Source organism: Melanotaenia boesemani, chromosome 7, assembly GCF_017639745.1.
Source record: "Melanotaenia boesemani isolate fMelBoe1 chromosome 7, fMelBoe1.pri, whole genome shotgun sequence".
In the NCBI taxonomy this organism is placed as follows: domain Eukaryota; kingdom Metazoa; phylum Chordata; class Actinopteri; order Atheriniformes; family Melanotaeniidae; genus Melanotaenia; species Melanotaenia boesemani.
Window position 1 is genome coordinate 316,869 of NC_055688.1, and position 17,087 is coordinate 333,955.

Consider the following 17,087-nt stretch of genomic DNA (forward strand, 5'->3'; position numbering starts at 1 on the left):
GCTCCTTTCTCATTTTTAACAGCTGGTATGGCACAGTCGGTCTCTTTTTGATGCAATTGTCTCGCCAATAGTTTCCCCGACTTCACCACTCATAGAAATTACTGTTCTACCGAAATAGTGCATACTCTGCATTTTTTATTGTATATCTCATTTATTTGGAATTTCAAGTCACAAACTTTTTTTAGTAATACATCAGTGTGTTTTTCCACACAGTTCTCTAATTCTTTAAACTGGGATTCAAAGTCTTTTAATTGTTGTACTCGTTCCTTTTGTTCCTGCTTGAATTGGCTATAACTCTCCCCCTTATAACAGCCTTAAGCCTGGTACATGGTTTTTGTCCCAATTTTCATGACTCTTATGAGATTTTTCTGTATAATTATCATCTGGTCTGAGGTGTGTTATGAGCAGATTTGTCCTGATAATCGGCTCCGAAACGGGTCGTATCAGAATCAGAAATATTGAACATGTTCAATATTTACAACCCGATAGCTTCATATGTGTGGGAAAAGCCAACGACTCCTGAAACTGTGACTGCATGGATGGCGATGTGGGCTGGAATGTAGCCAATCGGAGAATGAGCTGGCTGGGGAACTAGGAAGTAAATAAAGTCTGTGTTCACGCTGTCTATAGTCTGTTATTTTTTTCAGTTCTGGCTTTTTCTATTATCAATAAACCCAACACCACCATCATTCCCTCGTCCTGTATATCCTCTTCCAAGCTGGGTGTTGCATTTTCTGGTAGCTGCTATGTTTCTTTTTCTTCGTTTTTTGCCAGTAGCTGCTATGGTTCTTCTTCTACGTTTTTGTTAGATGACGTTTGTTCACATGCAATGTCCGACTTGGAGGACTAGATCGTAGATGAGTTGCGGGACAGCGTGGCTTTGTGTGTGTTGTTCTGTGATTAGATTATCGGAGCCACCACACACAATATAATCAACGCAGTTAAATGCCTGATTTTATAGTCATGTGTGCGGTCTCGAAACGATAAAACATCTCATTCAATTTAAAAATCATTATGAGTGTACCAGGCTTTAGAGGCCTCCCAAACTGTTCCAACTTTATCTGTTGACCCAGTGTTCAACAAAAAGAAATGATCAAGTTCATTTTCTAAGAAAGTATTAAATTCTGGGTCCGGTAATAGAAATACATTTAGCTTCCACATATTTTTCCTTGCTCCCTCTGATCCTGTTAATAAATCCAGCTGTACTGCAGCGTGATCAGTCAACGATCTGGATCCTATTGAACAGTCTGAATTGGTTTTCCTTTTGTTCTTTCATGGTGAATAAATCTAACTTTTTATGAACTAGAATAGCCATTCTGTGCTTTTGACTCGTACATGAACTGTGAAATATCTGACCAACCCAGTCTCTTTTCAGTTTGGCAGCCTCTGAATTGGTTATATGGGTCTCTAGTAAAAAAGCTACCTGGGTTTGTTGGGATTTAAGGTGTGATAGACATTTCCTCCTTTTCATCGGATTTTAATTCCAAGATATTATCCTTACAAATCCAGCCATAGTTTAATATATACCTTGTATATGGTCCACAATGAGATAACTCGCATGGAGGAAGGTGGAAAGAGAAGAAAAATAAAATAAAGTAAAAAAAAAAAATTGAGAGAAGATGCCCCCCCCCCCCCCCCCCCCCCCCCCTTCAGCACACAGAACACTAAAATAAACCCCCAAGCACATAACAGTGTACCCACCCCCCATCTTTAATCTACAAACTTTATTCTTTTCCACGTCCATGTAAAGCGTAGTTCAGCCAGGTACACGAGGGTGAAACACACAGCATTGTATGTTTGTATGTGTGTATGTGAGTTTGTGTGCGACTGTGATGAGGTGTGCCTTTTTCTTATTTTTTGTTATAATTTTGATGTGAAGGCTTTTAAATCTTGTTCTGTATATGCCTGATTTGTTTTTATTGTGTACAGCGCTTTGTGTTACCATGTGCATGAAAGGTGCTATATATAAAATGTGACTTGATTCAAATTGTGCAGCCGGTTCCCGGCGTCTGTAAACTTTCTCCTCCTCTCTGCCGTCTCTTTGCTCGTGTCGGGGGAAAATGAAAGCCTCCCCAGGTCACATCCTCCTTATTTCTCAATTTCTCCCTTTCAGCAGCCAACACTCGTTCCCCCTCTAGGAAACTAAGAAGATGCATGATAATCGGTCTGACACCAGCCTTCCTCGGACATTGGTATCAGGGCACGGTCCAAGTCAATCCCCAGGGTCTCAGATATTATTTTCTTCACACAGTCTGTCGGGTTTCTACCTTCAAGCTTCTCTATCAGGCCGATGAGCTGCAGGTCTGTCTCTATTAGCAGCATCTTCTTCAACGGCACAATGTAGTTGCGCACACCTTTTGCCACTTTTATCCGCTGTCTGACGAAGCTGGTGGTTCTCATCCTCCAACCAACTTAAAGTATGACAATTCAGATTAAACTAGCGAATTTGGGGTAAATTGGTGGGTCAAATGGGACGTCTCCAACTAGGCGACCATCTTTCTTGGTCTTGCACTGACCCCCTTGTAGAAGATTTCTTAGTTGTTGTAAAAAAAAAAAAAAAAAAAAAAAAAAAAACAGAAGCTGGAAGCAGCTGCCTCCCGGTCTGGACCGAAGCCCTAAGTGAGCTCCTTACTGTACGCTGTCAGATCACTGGTACGTGGATGAGGATGCTGTATTTGCCAACCAGCCACTTCACTGGACATTCTCCGACACACTACCACTCACTACAGTGTACACATATGTAACGCATGAAGCTATGATTAGCAAGTTTCCTTGTGATGAACAGATGTGGTAGAAAATGTGTAAATGAGTCAGAAGGTTATAAATACGTATAAGAACGTCCAGCCAGAACTGGTCTGGAGTCTGGATCCTCAGCCACCCACCTGTAGAGACGCTGTCGTTGGTCGTAGCATTACTGGGAGAATGGGTGGTGTTGTCAGATATGGACATGTTTACCAGCTGTTCCAGGATGCTGCTCAGGTCTTTGCTCACCTGGCTGCCCAGCTCCTCAGCCACCAGCAGCCTCTTGTGGAGGGTCCGCAGGTCTGGGACCAGTGATCCTGCAGATACAAGTTTCACTGGTTTTAACTGGATTTCACCAACTGTTCATCAGCATTTTATTTTATTTATTTTTTTTTTTTTTTAAACCTGTCTTGTCCAGCATCGTTGCAAACAGAATGATTGTCTGGCTGCTGTCTGGTGCTGGGCAATTTTACTCTATCAAGCAGGGATTTATACTACATGTATAAAGTCCCTCTTGATGACATGAAAAACTTTATTAAATCAGACTCTTAATGCTGGACTCGACCGGAGGGGACAGAGAGAGAGAGAGAGAAAAGAAAGTAGAGAGAAGAGGGAGGGGAGAGAGAGGGACAGAAAGGGTGTGGGGAGTGCGGGTGGGGACTTGAAACATCATACAGAAGACCATGTAATCCATACTACTTACAACATATATAGCTAAGATCATCCTAGCCAGTAGGTCATTACACAACTAGTTGATAATAGTAACAATAATAATAATAAGAGTAAGAGTAATAATAATAATAAGAACAGAAATAATAAAAAAAAGAAAAAAAATATGATAATAGATATAAGTGAAACTGCTGTATTCAAGAACACGCGCAGAGAAACCTGTGTGGATGTGTTGGAGAACTCGGCCACACGGCGACGCAAAGACTGTGTGGAGACATTCAGGAAGGAGTGACCATGCAGAGTGATCATGCAGATGCCACCTCACTTGAACAGAGGCCAGAGTCAGGCCAGCGGTCCCGAGACCCAGGCCACCAGCCCCCCCGCAGGCAACAGATCCCGACCGGTCCACAGAGACGACCACTCGCCCGCCCAGGAAGGCAGCAGCAGGAGACCCCAGCAGGAGCATTTTAAACGTTCTCAAGAACCTGAGTCACTTCTCTAAAAGGTTCATTTGTTCCTACAGGAATGAGGTTATTTATGTATTATTCTCACCATTCATTCATCTGTGGAGGTTCCTTTTCTTTTTTATAGATCTGTCCAGAACTGATCAGTTTTGCTAAAGATCAGGAAATTGATCAGCAGGAATTTTTTCTCCATTTATTCATGTGTGATGTCAGAGCAGACGTTTGTTCTTCTGCTCAGTGATTGGCTGATGTCTCCAACCCCATCAGGTCTGTCTGATCGATGATGACCAGGTCTAACCTGCATGTCAAAGGTGTATTTTATAACTTACACATCTGTTTATCCTTTTTTTTCTTTAAAATATCACTAAAAGTCCTCTTCCTCATCATCATCCTAATCCTCGTCATCATCCTCATCCTCGCTATCATCCTCATAATCATCCTTAGTGTTGTGCAAGTTACTTCTTGTGAACGAGTTTGAAGCTCAGTTCACCCCTGCAACAAGCAGCAAGCCACGTCTGTAGAAACTTAAACCTGTCACCACTTTCCACCAGTAGAAGGCAGACATGAACCGGCCGCTGCAGCAACGCCACCCACAACCAAAGAACTACGGTTGTCAAATGATTATAATGTTTAATCAGATCAATCAAAACTTACAAATCAATCATCATTTGCAGCTGTGACTGAAATCTGCCTGTTTTTACTGCATTGGATCAACAGAAAGAGCCCAAGCTTAAAGACATTTAGTGTTAACTGGCCTTTGCTTGAGTAAATGTCAGATGTCCAATGGTCAGTAAATGCAGCATGTAATAGATATATTAGGGGTTGCAGCAGCAGCATTGGTGTAAAAGATAAAAAATAAAGTGGCAAAACAAAATAGAAATCTATAAACCAGATAATAAGCAACATGTACAAATGAACAGAGCAAGAAAGAATCAGTAAGAATAAAATACAAAAGTAAATACATTTAAATTGGGGTGTGCAAAATCAGATGTAAGAAAAACTATGTGCAAACCAACTAGAACGTACAAAGTAGAATAAAAGTGGTGGATAGAAGCAGCAGGCAGAGTCTCGTGTATAAGAAGAGTGGACTTATTGATCAGTGATAGACAGGTTTCCTGTATCAGAGCGTCTCAGTCTGGTAGAGAAGGAGCTCTGCTGTCTGACCAGTGTTGGTGGAGAGGTGGTCGGGTTCTCCATGATGGAAACCAGGTTGTCCAGCACCTCCTCTCCACCAGTTCCAGCCTTCTTTCTAAGTGTGTTCAGGCTCACTGGAGACGACAGGCTGGTAAAACATCTTCAACATGAAGGATCTGAGCTGTCTCAGGAAGTAGAGCCTGCTCACCCCTTCCTGTCCACAGCATCTGTGTTGGATCTCCAGTCCAGTCTGGAGTCCATGGTCCCTCACAGATGCTTCTTGGTCTCAGCAACCTCCACCTCCTGCCCCATGGTCTTCAGTGGAGGTCTATCACTATCTCTATGGTCTTGGTGACATTCAGATGCAGGTGGTTCCTGTCAGTCCAGTCTACAGTCCCATCCACCAGCACTCTGTCCTCCTCCTCCCTCCCTCTACCAGACACCCAACAACAGCTGAGTCATCAGAGACTTTCTGAAGGCGACAAAACAGGCTAGCACAGGGTAGCGTGGCACCAGTCCTGTACTTCTACATGTTGTTCTAAATCATCTCTACCACGTTCTAGATCAAATGCAGAATTCATCCAGCATCATCTCATCAAGCGTCTCCATGGTGATAAGTTCTGTCCTAAAAGCAGCAGATGTGACAACTGAAGGTAAACAGCCGACTTTAATGAAGAAACTTTGATAAAATTGATGATCTGGATAAAACAGCTTCTTCTTTTATCATTGAAGTGTGTTTGTGCAGCAGTGCTAAAAGTCCTACAGCAGCATCACCCAAAGTAAACACCAGCTGGTAAAACACATCATTGGCTGCTTGTTTTACTAGTTTTACTTCACTTTTTTTTACATCAGATGATCACTTTAGTTGTAATAAACAGTTCATTATTTCATAAAATCTAGACCTGAAAATAACAACATACTGCTCCAGTTGAGACATAAAGACTAGTAGATTTTACAGCCGTGTCACTAGCAAACTTCATTAATACTGCAAAGTTAATGAAAACAAAACTGTACTGGCAACATAACTTACACACAAAAATAACTTTTCCTCACCACTCTTGCAGGACATGAAGATGTTTATTGTCTACAAAATCTGCAGTTACAAAAATAACTTTGTACAGATGAAAACTGCTGTGACGGTCACAGTGATGAAATATTCCCAGTAACGCAACAAGTTGATGGCCAGAAAACTGTTGGTCCTCGTTCTGCTCCACTGCAGACCATGAGCATATGCTCTGAGTGGCAAAACTGCATCTCACCTTGATTAAATGCAGGACATCAAAGGAGCCTAAAAAAACTAACTTAGTGATCCGGCTGCATGCAGGGGGTCTGGTCCTTTCCTGATGGCTTTTTTTTTTTTTTTTTTTTTTTTTTATAACAATTTTTATTAACAATTTAGACAGAGAGTAACAAGACATTAAGTTTGTACAGAATAACATTCACAGGATTTTAGATGGCTAGACAGTTGTAAGTAAACAAACGAGGCAATCTTTTTGGGGGCATTTAAAATTAGATCAACAATTGGGTGCAGTTTCAATTTGGAGCCCCACTGAATGTTATGTGACCTAAGGGCTGAGTGTAGTCTGAAGTAGTGAAAGAGAGATTGATTAGATATCTTATGACAAGAAACCAAATCACTGAAACTTAGCAAGGTGTCTTCCCCCATTAATATTGTTTAATACATGTATGTTACTGCCTGTCCATGGGCCTTTTGTAAATGGTCTATTCCCTGATAATAAGTATCGGTTGTGCCAGAGAGGAGAGTGTATGTGCCATTTCACCTCTCCTCCCAAATGCTTTTCGGCCATTCTAAAAGTTTTTAAAACAAAAGAGATTAAAGGACCATGTCTAAGAGAACAGTGTTTAAGAGAGATACCAGAGAACGGGAGATCTTGCAGTCTTAGAGGGGCTACAAGGTGCCTTTCAATTTCTAACCAGGGGGCCTCTGATTTTGGATCCAGCCAGCGTCTTATGTGCTGTAAAGTAAAAGACCAATTTATATAAAAATAAATATAAAAATTTTATATATAAGTGTAATTTAAAGTTTGGAAGTGCCCACCCTCCTTTGAGTTTTGGCCTTTGTAATGTTGGTGGGGGAGACAGTGGTAGCATAGAGCTTATGAAATTGATCCTGGGCAGAATATTCATTTTAACTACCGAAATCCGGGCCGGTACCAATGAGGGGAGTTGCATCCATTTGTTAGTGTCTTCTCCTATCTTTCTCAAAATGGTACTATAATTATTTCTAGCAATAGAGGACACTGATGGGGTTATTTGAATACCAAGGTAGGTCACATGTTCAGTGATGGTCAAATCAGAGGGTGTATTTAATGTTTTTTTTGTCTATATTAAGGAGCATAAGGGCTGATTTTCTAAGATTAATTTTAAAACCTGATATCTTGCTAAACATGTCCAAGATATTCAACACCCTCGGCAAGGATGATTGTACATTTCACATGTATATCAAGGCATCATCCGCATATAATGAAATGTGATGTTTGGAGGACCCAGTTGTATTCTATTCACAATGTAGAAAAGGCCCCAAAGTCCTCAGTTCATTTAGTTGTTGTCAGCTGATATTCCAGTGTATTGCAAGAGTTTACCAGTTAGTTGTATTGCGGATGACGTCATCGGGCAGAATTTCATGTGTAACAGTCGTGGTGGACTGCAGTCGCCTGTATGGGCAGTGTGTGCGTGAATGACCAGTGAGTATGGCTGGCACACAACCTTTTTTGTGTTTGGAATGACATACGGCGGGGTATTTTCTGTTATTTATGGCAAGCAAAGTTCAGAGCTTGGACACGGTAATTACTCTGTGCCTGCGGCTAATTAGCCACTTAGCCTTCCCGTGCCCACACCTCGGATTTAAATATGTTCTGGTTATAAGTTACGTATGTTTATGCATAGTCCGGGTTCAGTACAGTAGTGCGAGTGTTACTGCTGCAGCAAAATGCGCTGTAACTTGCGCAAAGTAGTGTTTTATCGCCTAACGAGCGAAGCTAATGTTAACGCGTTACCGGAAGTATCAAATGGAGACCTTCATAATAAGAGCGCTTTGCTAGTTCCGTTACCGGAAGTGCTCTTGCTACTATTGATCGTAGCTTGACCAGACTGAAAACTCAGTGTATTGAATGTGTAGTGGGGGATTTAGTGTTTGCTTATTATATTGATCAAAGGGACATGTGTTTTCAAGCTATTTACCTTGTGTTTATTTTCTGGTTATATCATTTACCCTGACCTAAGTTATGTTTGTATTGTTCATTATAGAAAACCACACATCCACACACAACTGAGCAATAAAGCAGAGAAGGAAACTACATCGGACTCTCAGTCTTTATTATCCCATACTCTGAGTGGCCTTAAGAAGTGCTCTGGCCGGCACCCCTGTGTGAACTCGGTGATCAAACCCTGAGTCAGCACCTCCCAGCCAGTCCATTGCTTTCTCCACAACACACAATGAACTTGTGCCTAACCCCTTTATATACCGAAAAACAGAAGAACTAAGCTAAGTCTAGATTGGTTAATGAGTACCATATCACACAAATCTCTGCCTTGTATTAACATTAGTGAGACAGTAAGTCAACAGAATTTTTCAAAACCCAACAACACCTAGAAGACAATTAAGAAAAAGCTGATATCTATAAGTAAAAAAAAATAAAATAAAAACCTTTTGCAGGTAGGCTACCCACCAGTCCACCTTATTATGCACGTCAAACTTCCATAGCTGAAGCCAGCGTATCAGCTGTTGTTGCAGTGGCTGTAGTGTTGTCCGGATCATATTCTTCCAAAAAGCGCTTGGCATCTTGCACAGACGTGAAGGATTTGGTCTCACCTTTAAGTTTAACCCGTAGTGTAGCAGAATAGATCAGGAAGCTATCGATTGCCATCTGGCGGAGATGGGCTCTGACACCTTTGAAGGCGCTCCTCCGTCGGGTCGTACCAGCGCTGTAATCGGCGTAGAACTCCAAACGTGTGCCGTCCGGGAGAGATGGATTGGCCTTCCTGGCACCTTGTAGAATTGCCTGGCGATCTGGGTAACGGAGAAGCCGGAGAATCATGGTATTGGCTTTGGATGATCTTGGAGTGTAAACCCGGTGCGCTCTGTCAATCTCCAGTGGAAGCACGGCGGACTTCCTCGGCTCGGGGATCCATTTAGGCAACATAGATTTTATGAATCCGCTGGCGTCGTCTCCTTCAATCCCAGGAGTTAAGTTAATTATTCTGACACTGTTTCATCTCCCCCTGTCCTCTAATTCGTCAATCTTGAGCTGCAATTGTTAGCATCTTTTTTAACCTGGCGAACAGACGCTTGGAGGTTGTCGACTTTACCGGACAGTGTGTCTACCTTCTTTGCTTGGACGTTCAAGTTTTCTTGGAGAGAGCGTAGCATGCTTCCATGTTCTGAGACACAAGTTCTGAGAGGAGACAGTGCCTTCTCCAAAGTTTCGGTTAAAATTTCTCCCACAATATTGCGTAGAGTGTCCCTTTCGGCCTCCACCGTTTGTTTGATTAGCAATGCTACATGCTCTTGCTCTTGAGGTGGGTTAGCTCTGAACCGCTTATTAATGATATCTTGCTGCTTCTGTGGCGAGTTTGCTAGGTTTTTGTTCGGCATTGTTTAAGAAGAACTTATCGTCTCGTTTGTAGCCAAAACTAGACTTGAAGCATAGGATATGTCAAAAATCAGGGGTTTCTGGCGGGAGTCCCGTTTTTGTTTTTTTGTTTTTTTTTTAATATAATGGTGAGGACTTGCAGATATCCTCTTACACTAGACAAATGCTTCATCTCCACATGCCTTTCTAAATTAGAAGTGGATGAGGATGATGATGTTCTAACTCACTTTTTAATTGAAGGCAGAACTAAGCTGCATGGACCTGTTGGCTGTTTACTGTGGGAATCTTCTGCAGACAGAACGTAACACATGAAGCATGCTATGTGTCTGCAGCTCCTCTCCTTTCACCTCCATCTGCCATTTCACAGCAGTCTGCACCGACTGTGTTGGTGCCGGTTTGTTATGCAAGAGTGCGTGATGCATGGTGGGAAACAGTGTGAAGCCAGTGAAAATGTAAGCAGTGAGTGTTACAGCTGTGCATGAATGCATTGATGAACAGCTCTGTTCATCATCATCATTTAATGTGTTCCACCACTAGACTCAGCAGCTCAGAGATGCTCTGATTTAATTTAAGCAGAGGATGATGAATCCCACTACGTAACCCACCCAGGTCTGTGGGTAGCCCGCTGATACACCCGGGTCCAGAACTGGAGGTGGAACCAGCTGCCGGTTCCTGCTAACTTATTGGTTTCTGTGCTCTCTGCTAATGTGATTCCTAGTCAACTTATTCCAGTTCTCTGTGTTTTCCACCAGCTGTGTATACAGATGTTAAATGCAGGGTCACTGTTGCATAGAACACGTAATGACTGGGTAAATAAAGGCAGAATAGGTTTATAATAATAGAAGATAGAAGAATGGTTGGAACATGAAGATGCTCTCATGTCCTGCACCAATTCTTATAATAATCCAGTGAAATTCATTTTGATCAATGGGCTAAATAACAAAACCTAATCCAAATGCAAGCCTATTATTCAGTTTATTCCTACCCACCATGAACTTTCCCTTAATGCAAAACAAAACCCTAAGTGGAACCAACCCCATATTAATCAGATACAGTGCCTTGCGAAAGTATTCGGCCCCCTTGAACCTTGCAACCTATCGCCACATAGGACTCTGCGGATCGGACAGAGTTTGGTAGATGGTTCCACCACCGGGGAACAACAGAGGAGAAGAGTCTAGCTACTGATGTGGCGCCACCTTGTGGTGGGAGCACTAGGGGTTTTTCGCTGGCAGAGCGTAACTGTGGAGAGGGAGTGTAGCTCTGGATTAAGGAGTGGAGGTAGACCGGAGCCGTTTGGGTTATTGTTTTGTAAGCCAGAAGCAGAGCTTTGAATCTGATGAGCTGCAACTGGAAGCCAGTGGAGAGCGATTAGCAGCGGAGTGACATGAGCTATTTTGGGCTGGTTGAAGACCAGACGTGCTGCTGCGTTCTGGATCATCTGCAGAGGTTTAACTGAGCATACAGGCAGGCCAGCCAGTAAGGAGTTGCAGTAGTCAATGCGTGAAATGACCAGCGCCTGGACCAGGAGCTGGGTCGTGTGTTCAGTCAGGTAGGGTCTGATCCTCCTGATGTTGTAGAGAGCAAATCGGCAATAGCGAGGTAAAGGCCACAATGTCCAGTTACTTGGATGCAACTTGCGGACCTCCAAAAGTAGCAATTGAAAACATGGGTTTATCTTTTTTTCCTAAAAGCATGGACATAATTCTGAAATCTGACTGCCAGCGACCAGACAGCCCAGGGCAAAAGAAAAACATATACAGTGCCTTGCGAAAGTATTTGGCCCCCTTGAACCTTGCAACCTATCGCCACATTTCAGGCTTCAAACATAAAGATATAAACTTTAAATTTTTAGTCAAGAATCAACAACAAGTGGGACACAATCGTGAAGTGGAACGAAATTTATTGGATAATTTAAACTTTTATAACAAATAAAAAACTGAAAAGTGGGGCGTGCAATATTATTCGGCCCCTTTACTTTCAGTGCAGCAAACTCACTCCAGAAGTTCAGTGAGGATCTCTGAATGATCCAATGTTGTCCTGAATGACTGATGATGATAAATAGAATCCACCTGTGTGTAATCAAGTCTCCGTATAAATGCACCTGCTCTGTGATAGTCTCAGGGTTCTGTTTAAAGCGCAGAGAGCATCATGAAGACCAAGGAACACACCAGGCAGGTCCGAGATACTGTTGTGGGGAAGTTTAAAGCCGGATTTGGATACAAAAAGATTTCCCAAGCTTTAAACATCTCAAGGAGCACTGTGCAAGCAATCATATTGAAATGGAAGGAGTATTAGACCACTGCAAATCTACCAAGACCCGGCCGTCCCTCCAAACTTTCGTCTCAAACAAGGAGAAAACTGATCAGAGATGCAGCCAAGAGGCCCATGATCACTCTGGAGGAACTGCAGAGATCTACAGCTGAGGTGGGAGAGTCTGTCCATAGGACAACAATCAGTCGTACACTGCACAAATCTGGCCTTTATGGAAGAGTGGCAAGAAGAAAGCCATTTCTCAAAGATATCCATAAAAAGTCTCGTTTAAAGTTTGCCACAAGCCACCTGGGAGACGCACCAAACATGTGGAAGAAGGTGCTCTGGTCAGATGAAACCAAAATCAAACTTTTTGGCCACAATGCAAAACGATATGTTTGGCGTAAAAGCAACACAGCTCATCACCCTGAACATACCATCCCCACTGTCAAACATGGTGGTGGCAGCATCATGGTTTGGGCCTGCTTTTCTTCAGCAGGGACAGGGAGGTTGGTTAAAATTGACGGGAAGATGGATGGAGCCAAATACAGGACCATTCTGGAAGAAAACCTGTTGGAGTCTGCACAAGACCTGAGACTGGGACGGAGATTTATCTTCCAACAGGACAATGATCCAAAACATAAAGCCAAATCTACAATGGAATGGTTCACAAAGAAACGTATCCAGGTGTTAGAATGGCCAAGTCAAAGTCCAGACCTGAATCCAATCGAGAATCTGTGGATAGAGCTGAAGACTGCTGTTCACAAACGCTCTCCATCCAACCTCACTGAGCTCGAGCTGTTTTGCAAGGAAGAATGGGCAAGAATTTCAGTCTCTCGATGTGCAAAACTGATAGAAACATACCCCAAGCGACTTGCAGCTGTAATTGGAGCAAAAGGTGGCGCTACAAAGTATTAATGCAAGGGGGCCGAATAATATTGCACGCCCCACTTTTCAGTTTTTTATTTGTTATAAAAGTTTAAATTATCCAATAAATTTCGTTCCACTTCACGATTGTGTCCCACTTGTTGTTGATTCTTGACTAAAAATTTAAAGTTTATATCTTTATGTTTGACACCTGAAATGTGGCGAAAGGTTGCAAGGTTCAAGGGGGCCGAATACTTTCGCAAGGCACTGTAGATACAGGGAACTCTCTGACTGGAAACCTGGGAACTGCCTGACTGGGAACTGTCTGACTGGGAACCTGGGAACTGCCAGACTGAGAACCGTCTGAATGGAAACTGCCTGACTGGGAACCTTCTGACTGGGACCTTTCTGACTGGAAACCTGGGAACTGTCTGACTGGCAACTGTCTGAGTGGGAACCTATGAACTGCCAGACTGGGAACTGTCTTACTTGGAACTGTCTGATTGGGAACTGCTTGACTGGGAACCTTCTGTCTGGGGCCTTTCTGACTTGGAACCTGGGAACTGCCTGACTGGGAACTGCCTGACTAGAAACCTTGGAAATTCCTGACTGGGAACTATCTGACTGGGGCCTTTCTGACTGGAAAACTGGGAACTGCCTGACTGGGAACTGTCTGACTGGGAACTGCCTGATTGAGAACCTTGGAAATCCCTGACTGGGACCTTTCTGACTGGGAATCAGGGAACTGCCTGACTGGGAACTGTCTGACTGGGAACTGCCTGACTCGGAACCTTGGAAATCCCTGACTGGGACCTTTCTGACTGGGAACCTGGGAACTGCCTGACTGGGAACCCGAGAACTGCCAGAGTGGTGACTGTCTGACTGGGAACTGTTTTTCTAAAACAATTGTAAAATGTGTAAAATGATTAATGTTAACAACTTTGATTAATTTTTTCATTGTAATTCATCGGTGTCATCAGTTTTTATTGGGTGTGGGGGTAACCGGGAATCAAAGCTTTTGTGTTTCATTTTAACATATCTAATTAATTAATATTATTATCTGAATGGAGCAGCAGACAGACTGAATTTTGCATTAAAAATGATGGATGTTCTTAGAGACCATATAACCCCTCTAAATTTGTGCCAAATGGTTCAGTCCACACCAGCAAAGACCGGCTCAACCTGTTACACACAGAGAGACAGCAATAGGAGAAAGCCATTGTGTTATTTGATAAACTGAATGCACCAAACCCAGAAGTCTGTAATGTTAATCACAAATGATCTACCATCATCCTTTAAAGGAACTCAATAAAACAGGAGAATTTTCTGTCTGGTTATTACATCACCTACTGGTGGAGCTTCGAGCCGGAGTTAATACCTTATAAATATCTAACCTGAAAAAGGGCTGTTTTATAATAATTACTGAATTAATTAATTCAGTGCATTAAAACGAAAGAAGTGACATGAATCAGAAAGTGGCCCTGGGATGGACTGGTTACCTGTCCAGGATGTACCTGTCCAGGGTCCAGTCATTCTTTTCAAAATATCCTTGTCTGTCCACATTAGTGTTGAACTGGTTTGGAAAGTGTTCAGTCCTCTAGTGCCATCCCTGATGAGAAACAGTTAATAGTCACGCTAGTCAAGCTAATGTGTGACGTCACTGAGAATGGTCCATAAATGGATCAGAAAGCTGTCCAGCCTGCATCTTCTAAGATACAGAGTAGAATAAGTTAACAGTTAGACAGGAGGTACGATACAAAACATGGCTCATGTTTGTTGGTGTATCCTAGCAACTGGCTTATTGCATAACAATCATATAAACTGAACCTTTCAGCATCATTTTGACATCATCAACCACATGGTCCTCAGTTTCAGACACAGCAGCAGGTCATCACGTCCAGATGAGGCTGAAGTTCTTCAATTTACAATCAATCATCTGCAGCTGGTTCAAACAGAACGATCAAAGTAAAACTGACATTAACATTTAAGCTGTTGGATGATCCGCCATGAACAGGTTCAGATAATCCTGTATCTATCTGTCTGCTTATAACAGAACCGAGTCCATATAAGCCAGATAGATACAGGATTGTCTGAACCTGCTCTGAATTCCACTAATGACACCAATAAATAATGATGAACAAATTAATCAGAGTTTTTACCATTTATCAATTTACACTGAGACGTTGCAGCAAAAACAGATCCCAGTCAGGTAGTTCCCAGTCAGACAGTTCCCAGTCAGACAGCAGCTTCAATACAAAACATGGAGCAGATTTCCATCACTTATAATAATGTCTTTCTGTAAATAGAAATAAATATGAATAAATTTGACTAAATTAATTTTATTATGCTGGACTTTTAAAGCAAACCTTCTAATTCATGTGAGATCAAAATAACATCAGCTGACTGTGTTTACCACAATAATCTAATATTCACTTGGAAGTTTATTCACAAAGTCTATCATGGTTGTATTATTATTATTATTATTATTATTATTATGAATGAATGAATGAATGAATGAATGAATGAATGAATGAACAAATTTATTTCGAACAAAAAATAAAAAATATAAAATAAAAATATGTTTCAAAACAAGAGAAAACAATTCTTTAGAAAACCAAAACACATTGCTTGTACAAATCAAAATGTTAACAGGTTCGAAAAAGGAGTGGGAAGAAGTATACACTTTTTGTTACTCCCACCCCTTCCTAGTCATCTTTTGTTGTGACGTTATATGTTTACATATTACCAATATTCTTATCAATATAACTTTTACTATGCATCCACTTTTATTGACATATAACACATAAAATTATTTCTCTTCCATATATATTTGTATACACACATACATATTCAGACTACCAGTTTATCACATAATAATATATCACCTCATATATAATACAGTATAGCTATGTTTATCCCTCCTCTTCCATGTATGTTACTAGAATTAATTCCTTATACCTTTTTTTAAATATATTTATGTTTAGGCTCTGTTTTAACCTATCATCCAAGCTATTCCAAAAATTCACCCCACAGTTTGATATGCACATACTTTTCAGTGTTGTTCTTACTTTATGTTTTTTAAAATTTAGATCTCCCCTTAGATTGTAACCCCCTTCCCTATCTCTACTATTATCTCTATCTCTATTATTATAACTATTGTTAAAGTAGCAGTTGTTTGGAAGCAGCAGTAACAGTCTGGTTAGCAAAGGGAGGCAGATGGAACATAAAGGTGCTCATTTCATGAACATAGCAGGTCTTTGTAATAAAACATATAATCTGAGTAATGGGGAATCTGGGCCCCTGGAGAGCCCTGTGTCAAGCAACGCCCCTGCCCTCACAGTCTCTGTAGGCATAACTTATGGATAACATTTTTTTTGTTTTTGTTTTTGCTTTCAGGCTCAAGAGTCAGATCCCAAATAAACTCAGCTGTCAGCAGTGTGGCTGATATTTATTACTACACCTTACCAAACAGGAAGCAGTTTTAAGATTGCAGGCGTAAACCACTTCCACTAAAACCAGTAACAGTGCTACACATACAGGATCCACCAGCTCTACATTTTCTTCCTGATAGTACCTGGATAGATAGTATCTGGTAGTACCAGAGTAACATGTCTCCGCCCTAGCTGCAGCTGTCCGCCTCCTCTCCTCATCACCTCTACTTCAGACGGATTCTCAGACGCTGGAGGAGGTCTGAGGTCTTCACATCATCCTGAGCATCGTTGTTGTTTGTGGAGCTGAAATATCGCCACTCATCCCTGCACGTCGGACTGATCACTGAGCAGTGAGGCGGAAGAAGTAGTTCCTGCCTAACCGGAAAGTTTAGTTATGTAAATGTTGGTATGATAAAGACACGTTTCACTATTGATCCACACATGACTACTATTTATTCTTCAGATAATTGCTTAGATCAGGCGCGTTCCTACTTATTATTATTATTATTTTTTTTTTACTTGTTTCACACCGGCCCAAGAGTAATACGGCCCACCGGGAATGCTCAGGATTAGCCGGTGTTGCTTTTAATGTGTATTTTAGGGTGAGAAATAGGAGGTTTAGCGGAGAGTTGGCAGGTCTGTGATTCATGTAGGACCTTCTTTGGGATGTTTTATAAAACACGGTTTCTTCATTTGAGGAGATTCCAAGTTTTCCTTTGCTATAAAAAGTGATCCAGAACCCAGGTGTAGTAAAACCTGGACCTGTCAGGGAACGGAGCCATGACGACATGTCAGGTGTGACGCCAGCAGCCAGAAACAGCTGCTGACCAGAGAAAGAATTCTGGACACGGTTTCACCCACTTTTACAGATTAATCAATCAGTCGCTAATCAATACTAATCAGTGTGTAATGAATCA

General features: G+C 41.8%; 1 protein-coding gene across 3 annotated transcripts in view; it reads right to left on the bottom strand.

Annotated features, from left to right (window-relative positions):
* LOC121643684 (alpha-1,3-mannosyl-glycoprotein 4-beta-N-acetylglucosaminyltransferase B-like) overlaps positions 1–17,087 on the bottom strand; it is a 96,608-nt gene that overhangs the window by 79,248 nt on the left and 273 nt on the right. For 2 of the 3 annotated variants that reach the window (XM_041991232.1, XM_041991233.1), the window contains exon 2: positions 2,883–3,059. In XM_041991232.1, the coding sequence (XP_041847166.1) occupies positions 2,883–3,059 (177 nt within the window). Of the gene's footprint in view, positions 1–2,882; positions 3,060–16,313; positions 16,546–17,087 lie in introns of all 3 variants that reach the window. The other variant, XM_041991234.1, reaches the window with a different exon arrangement.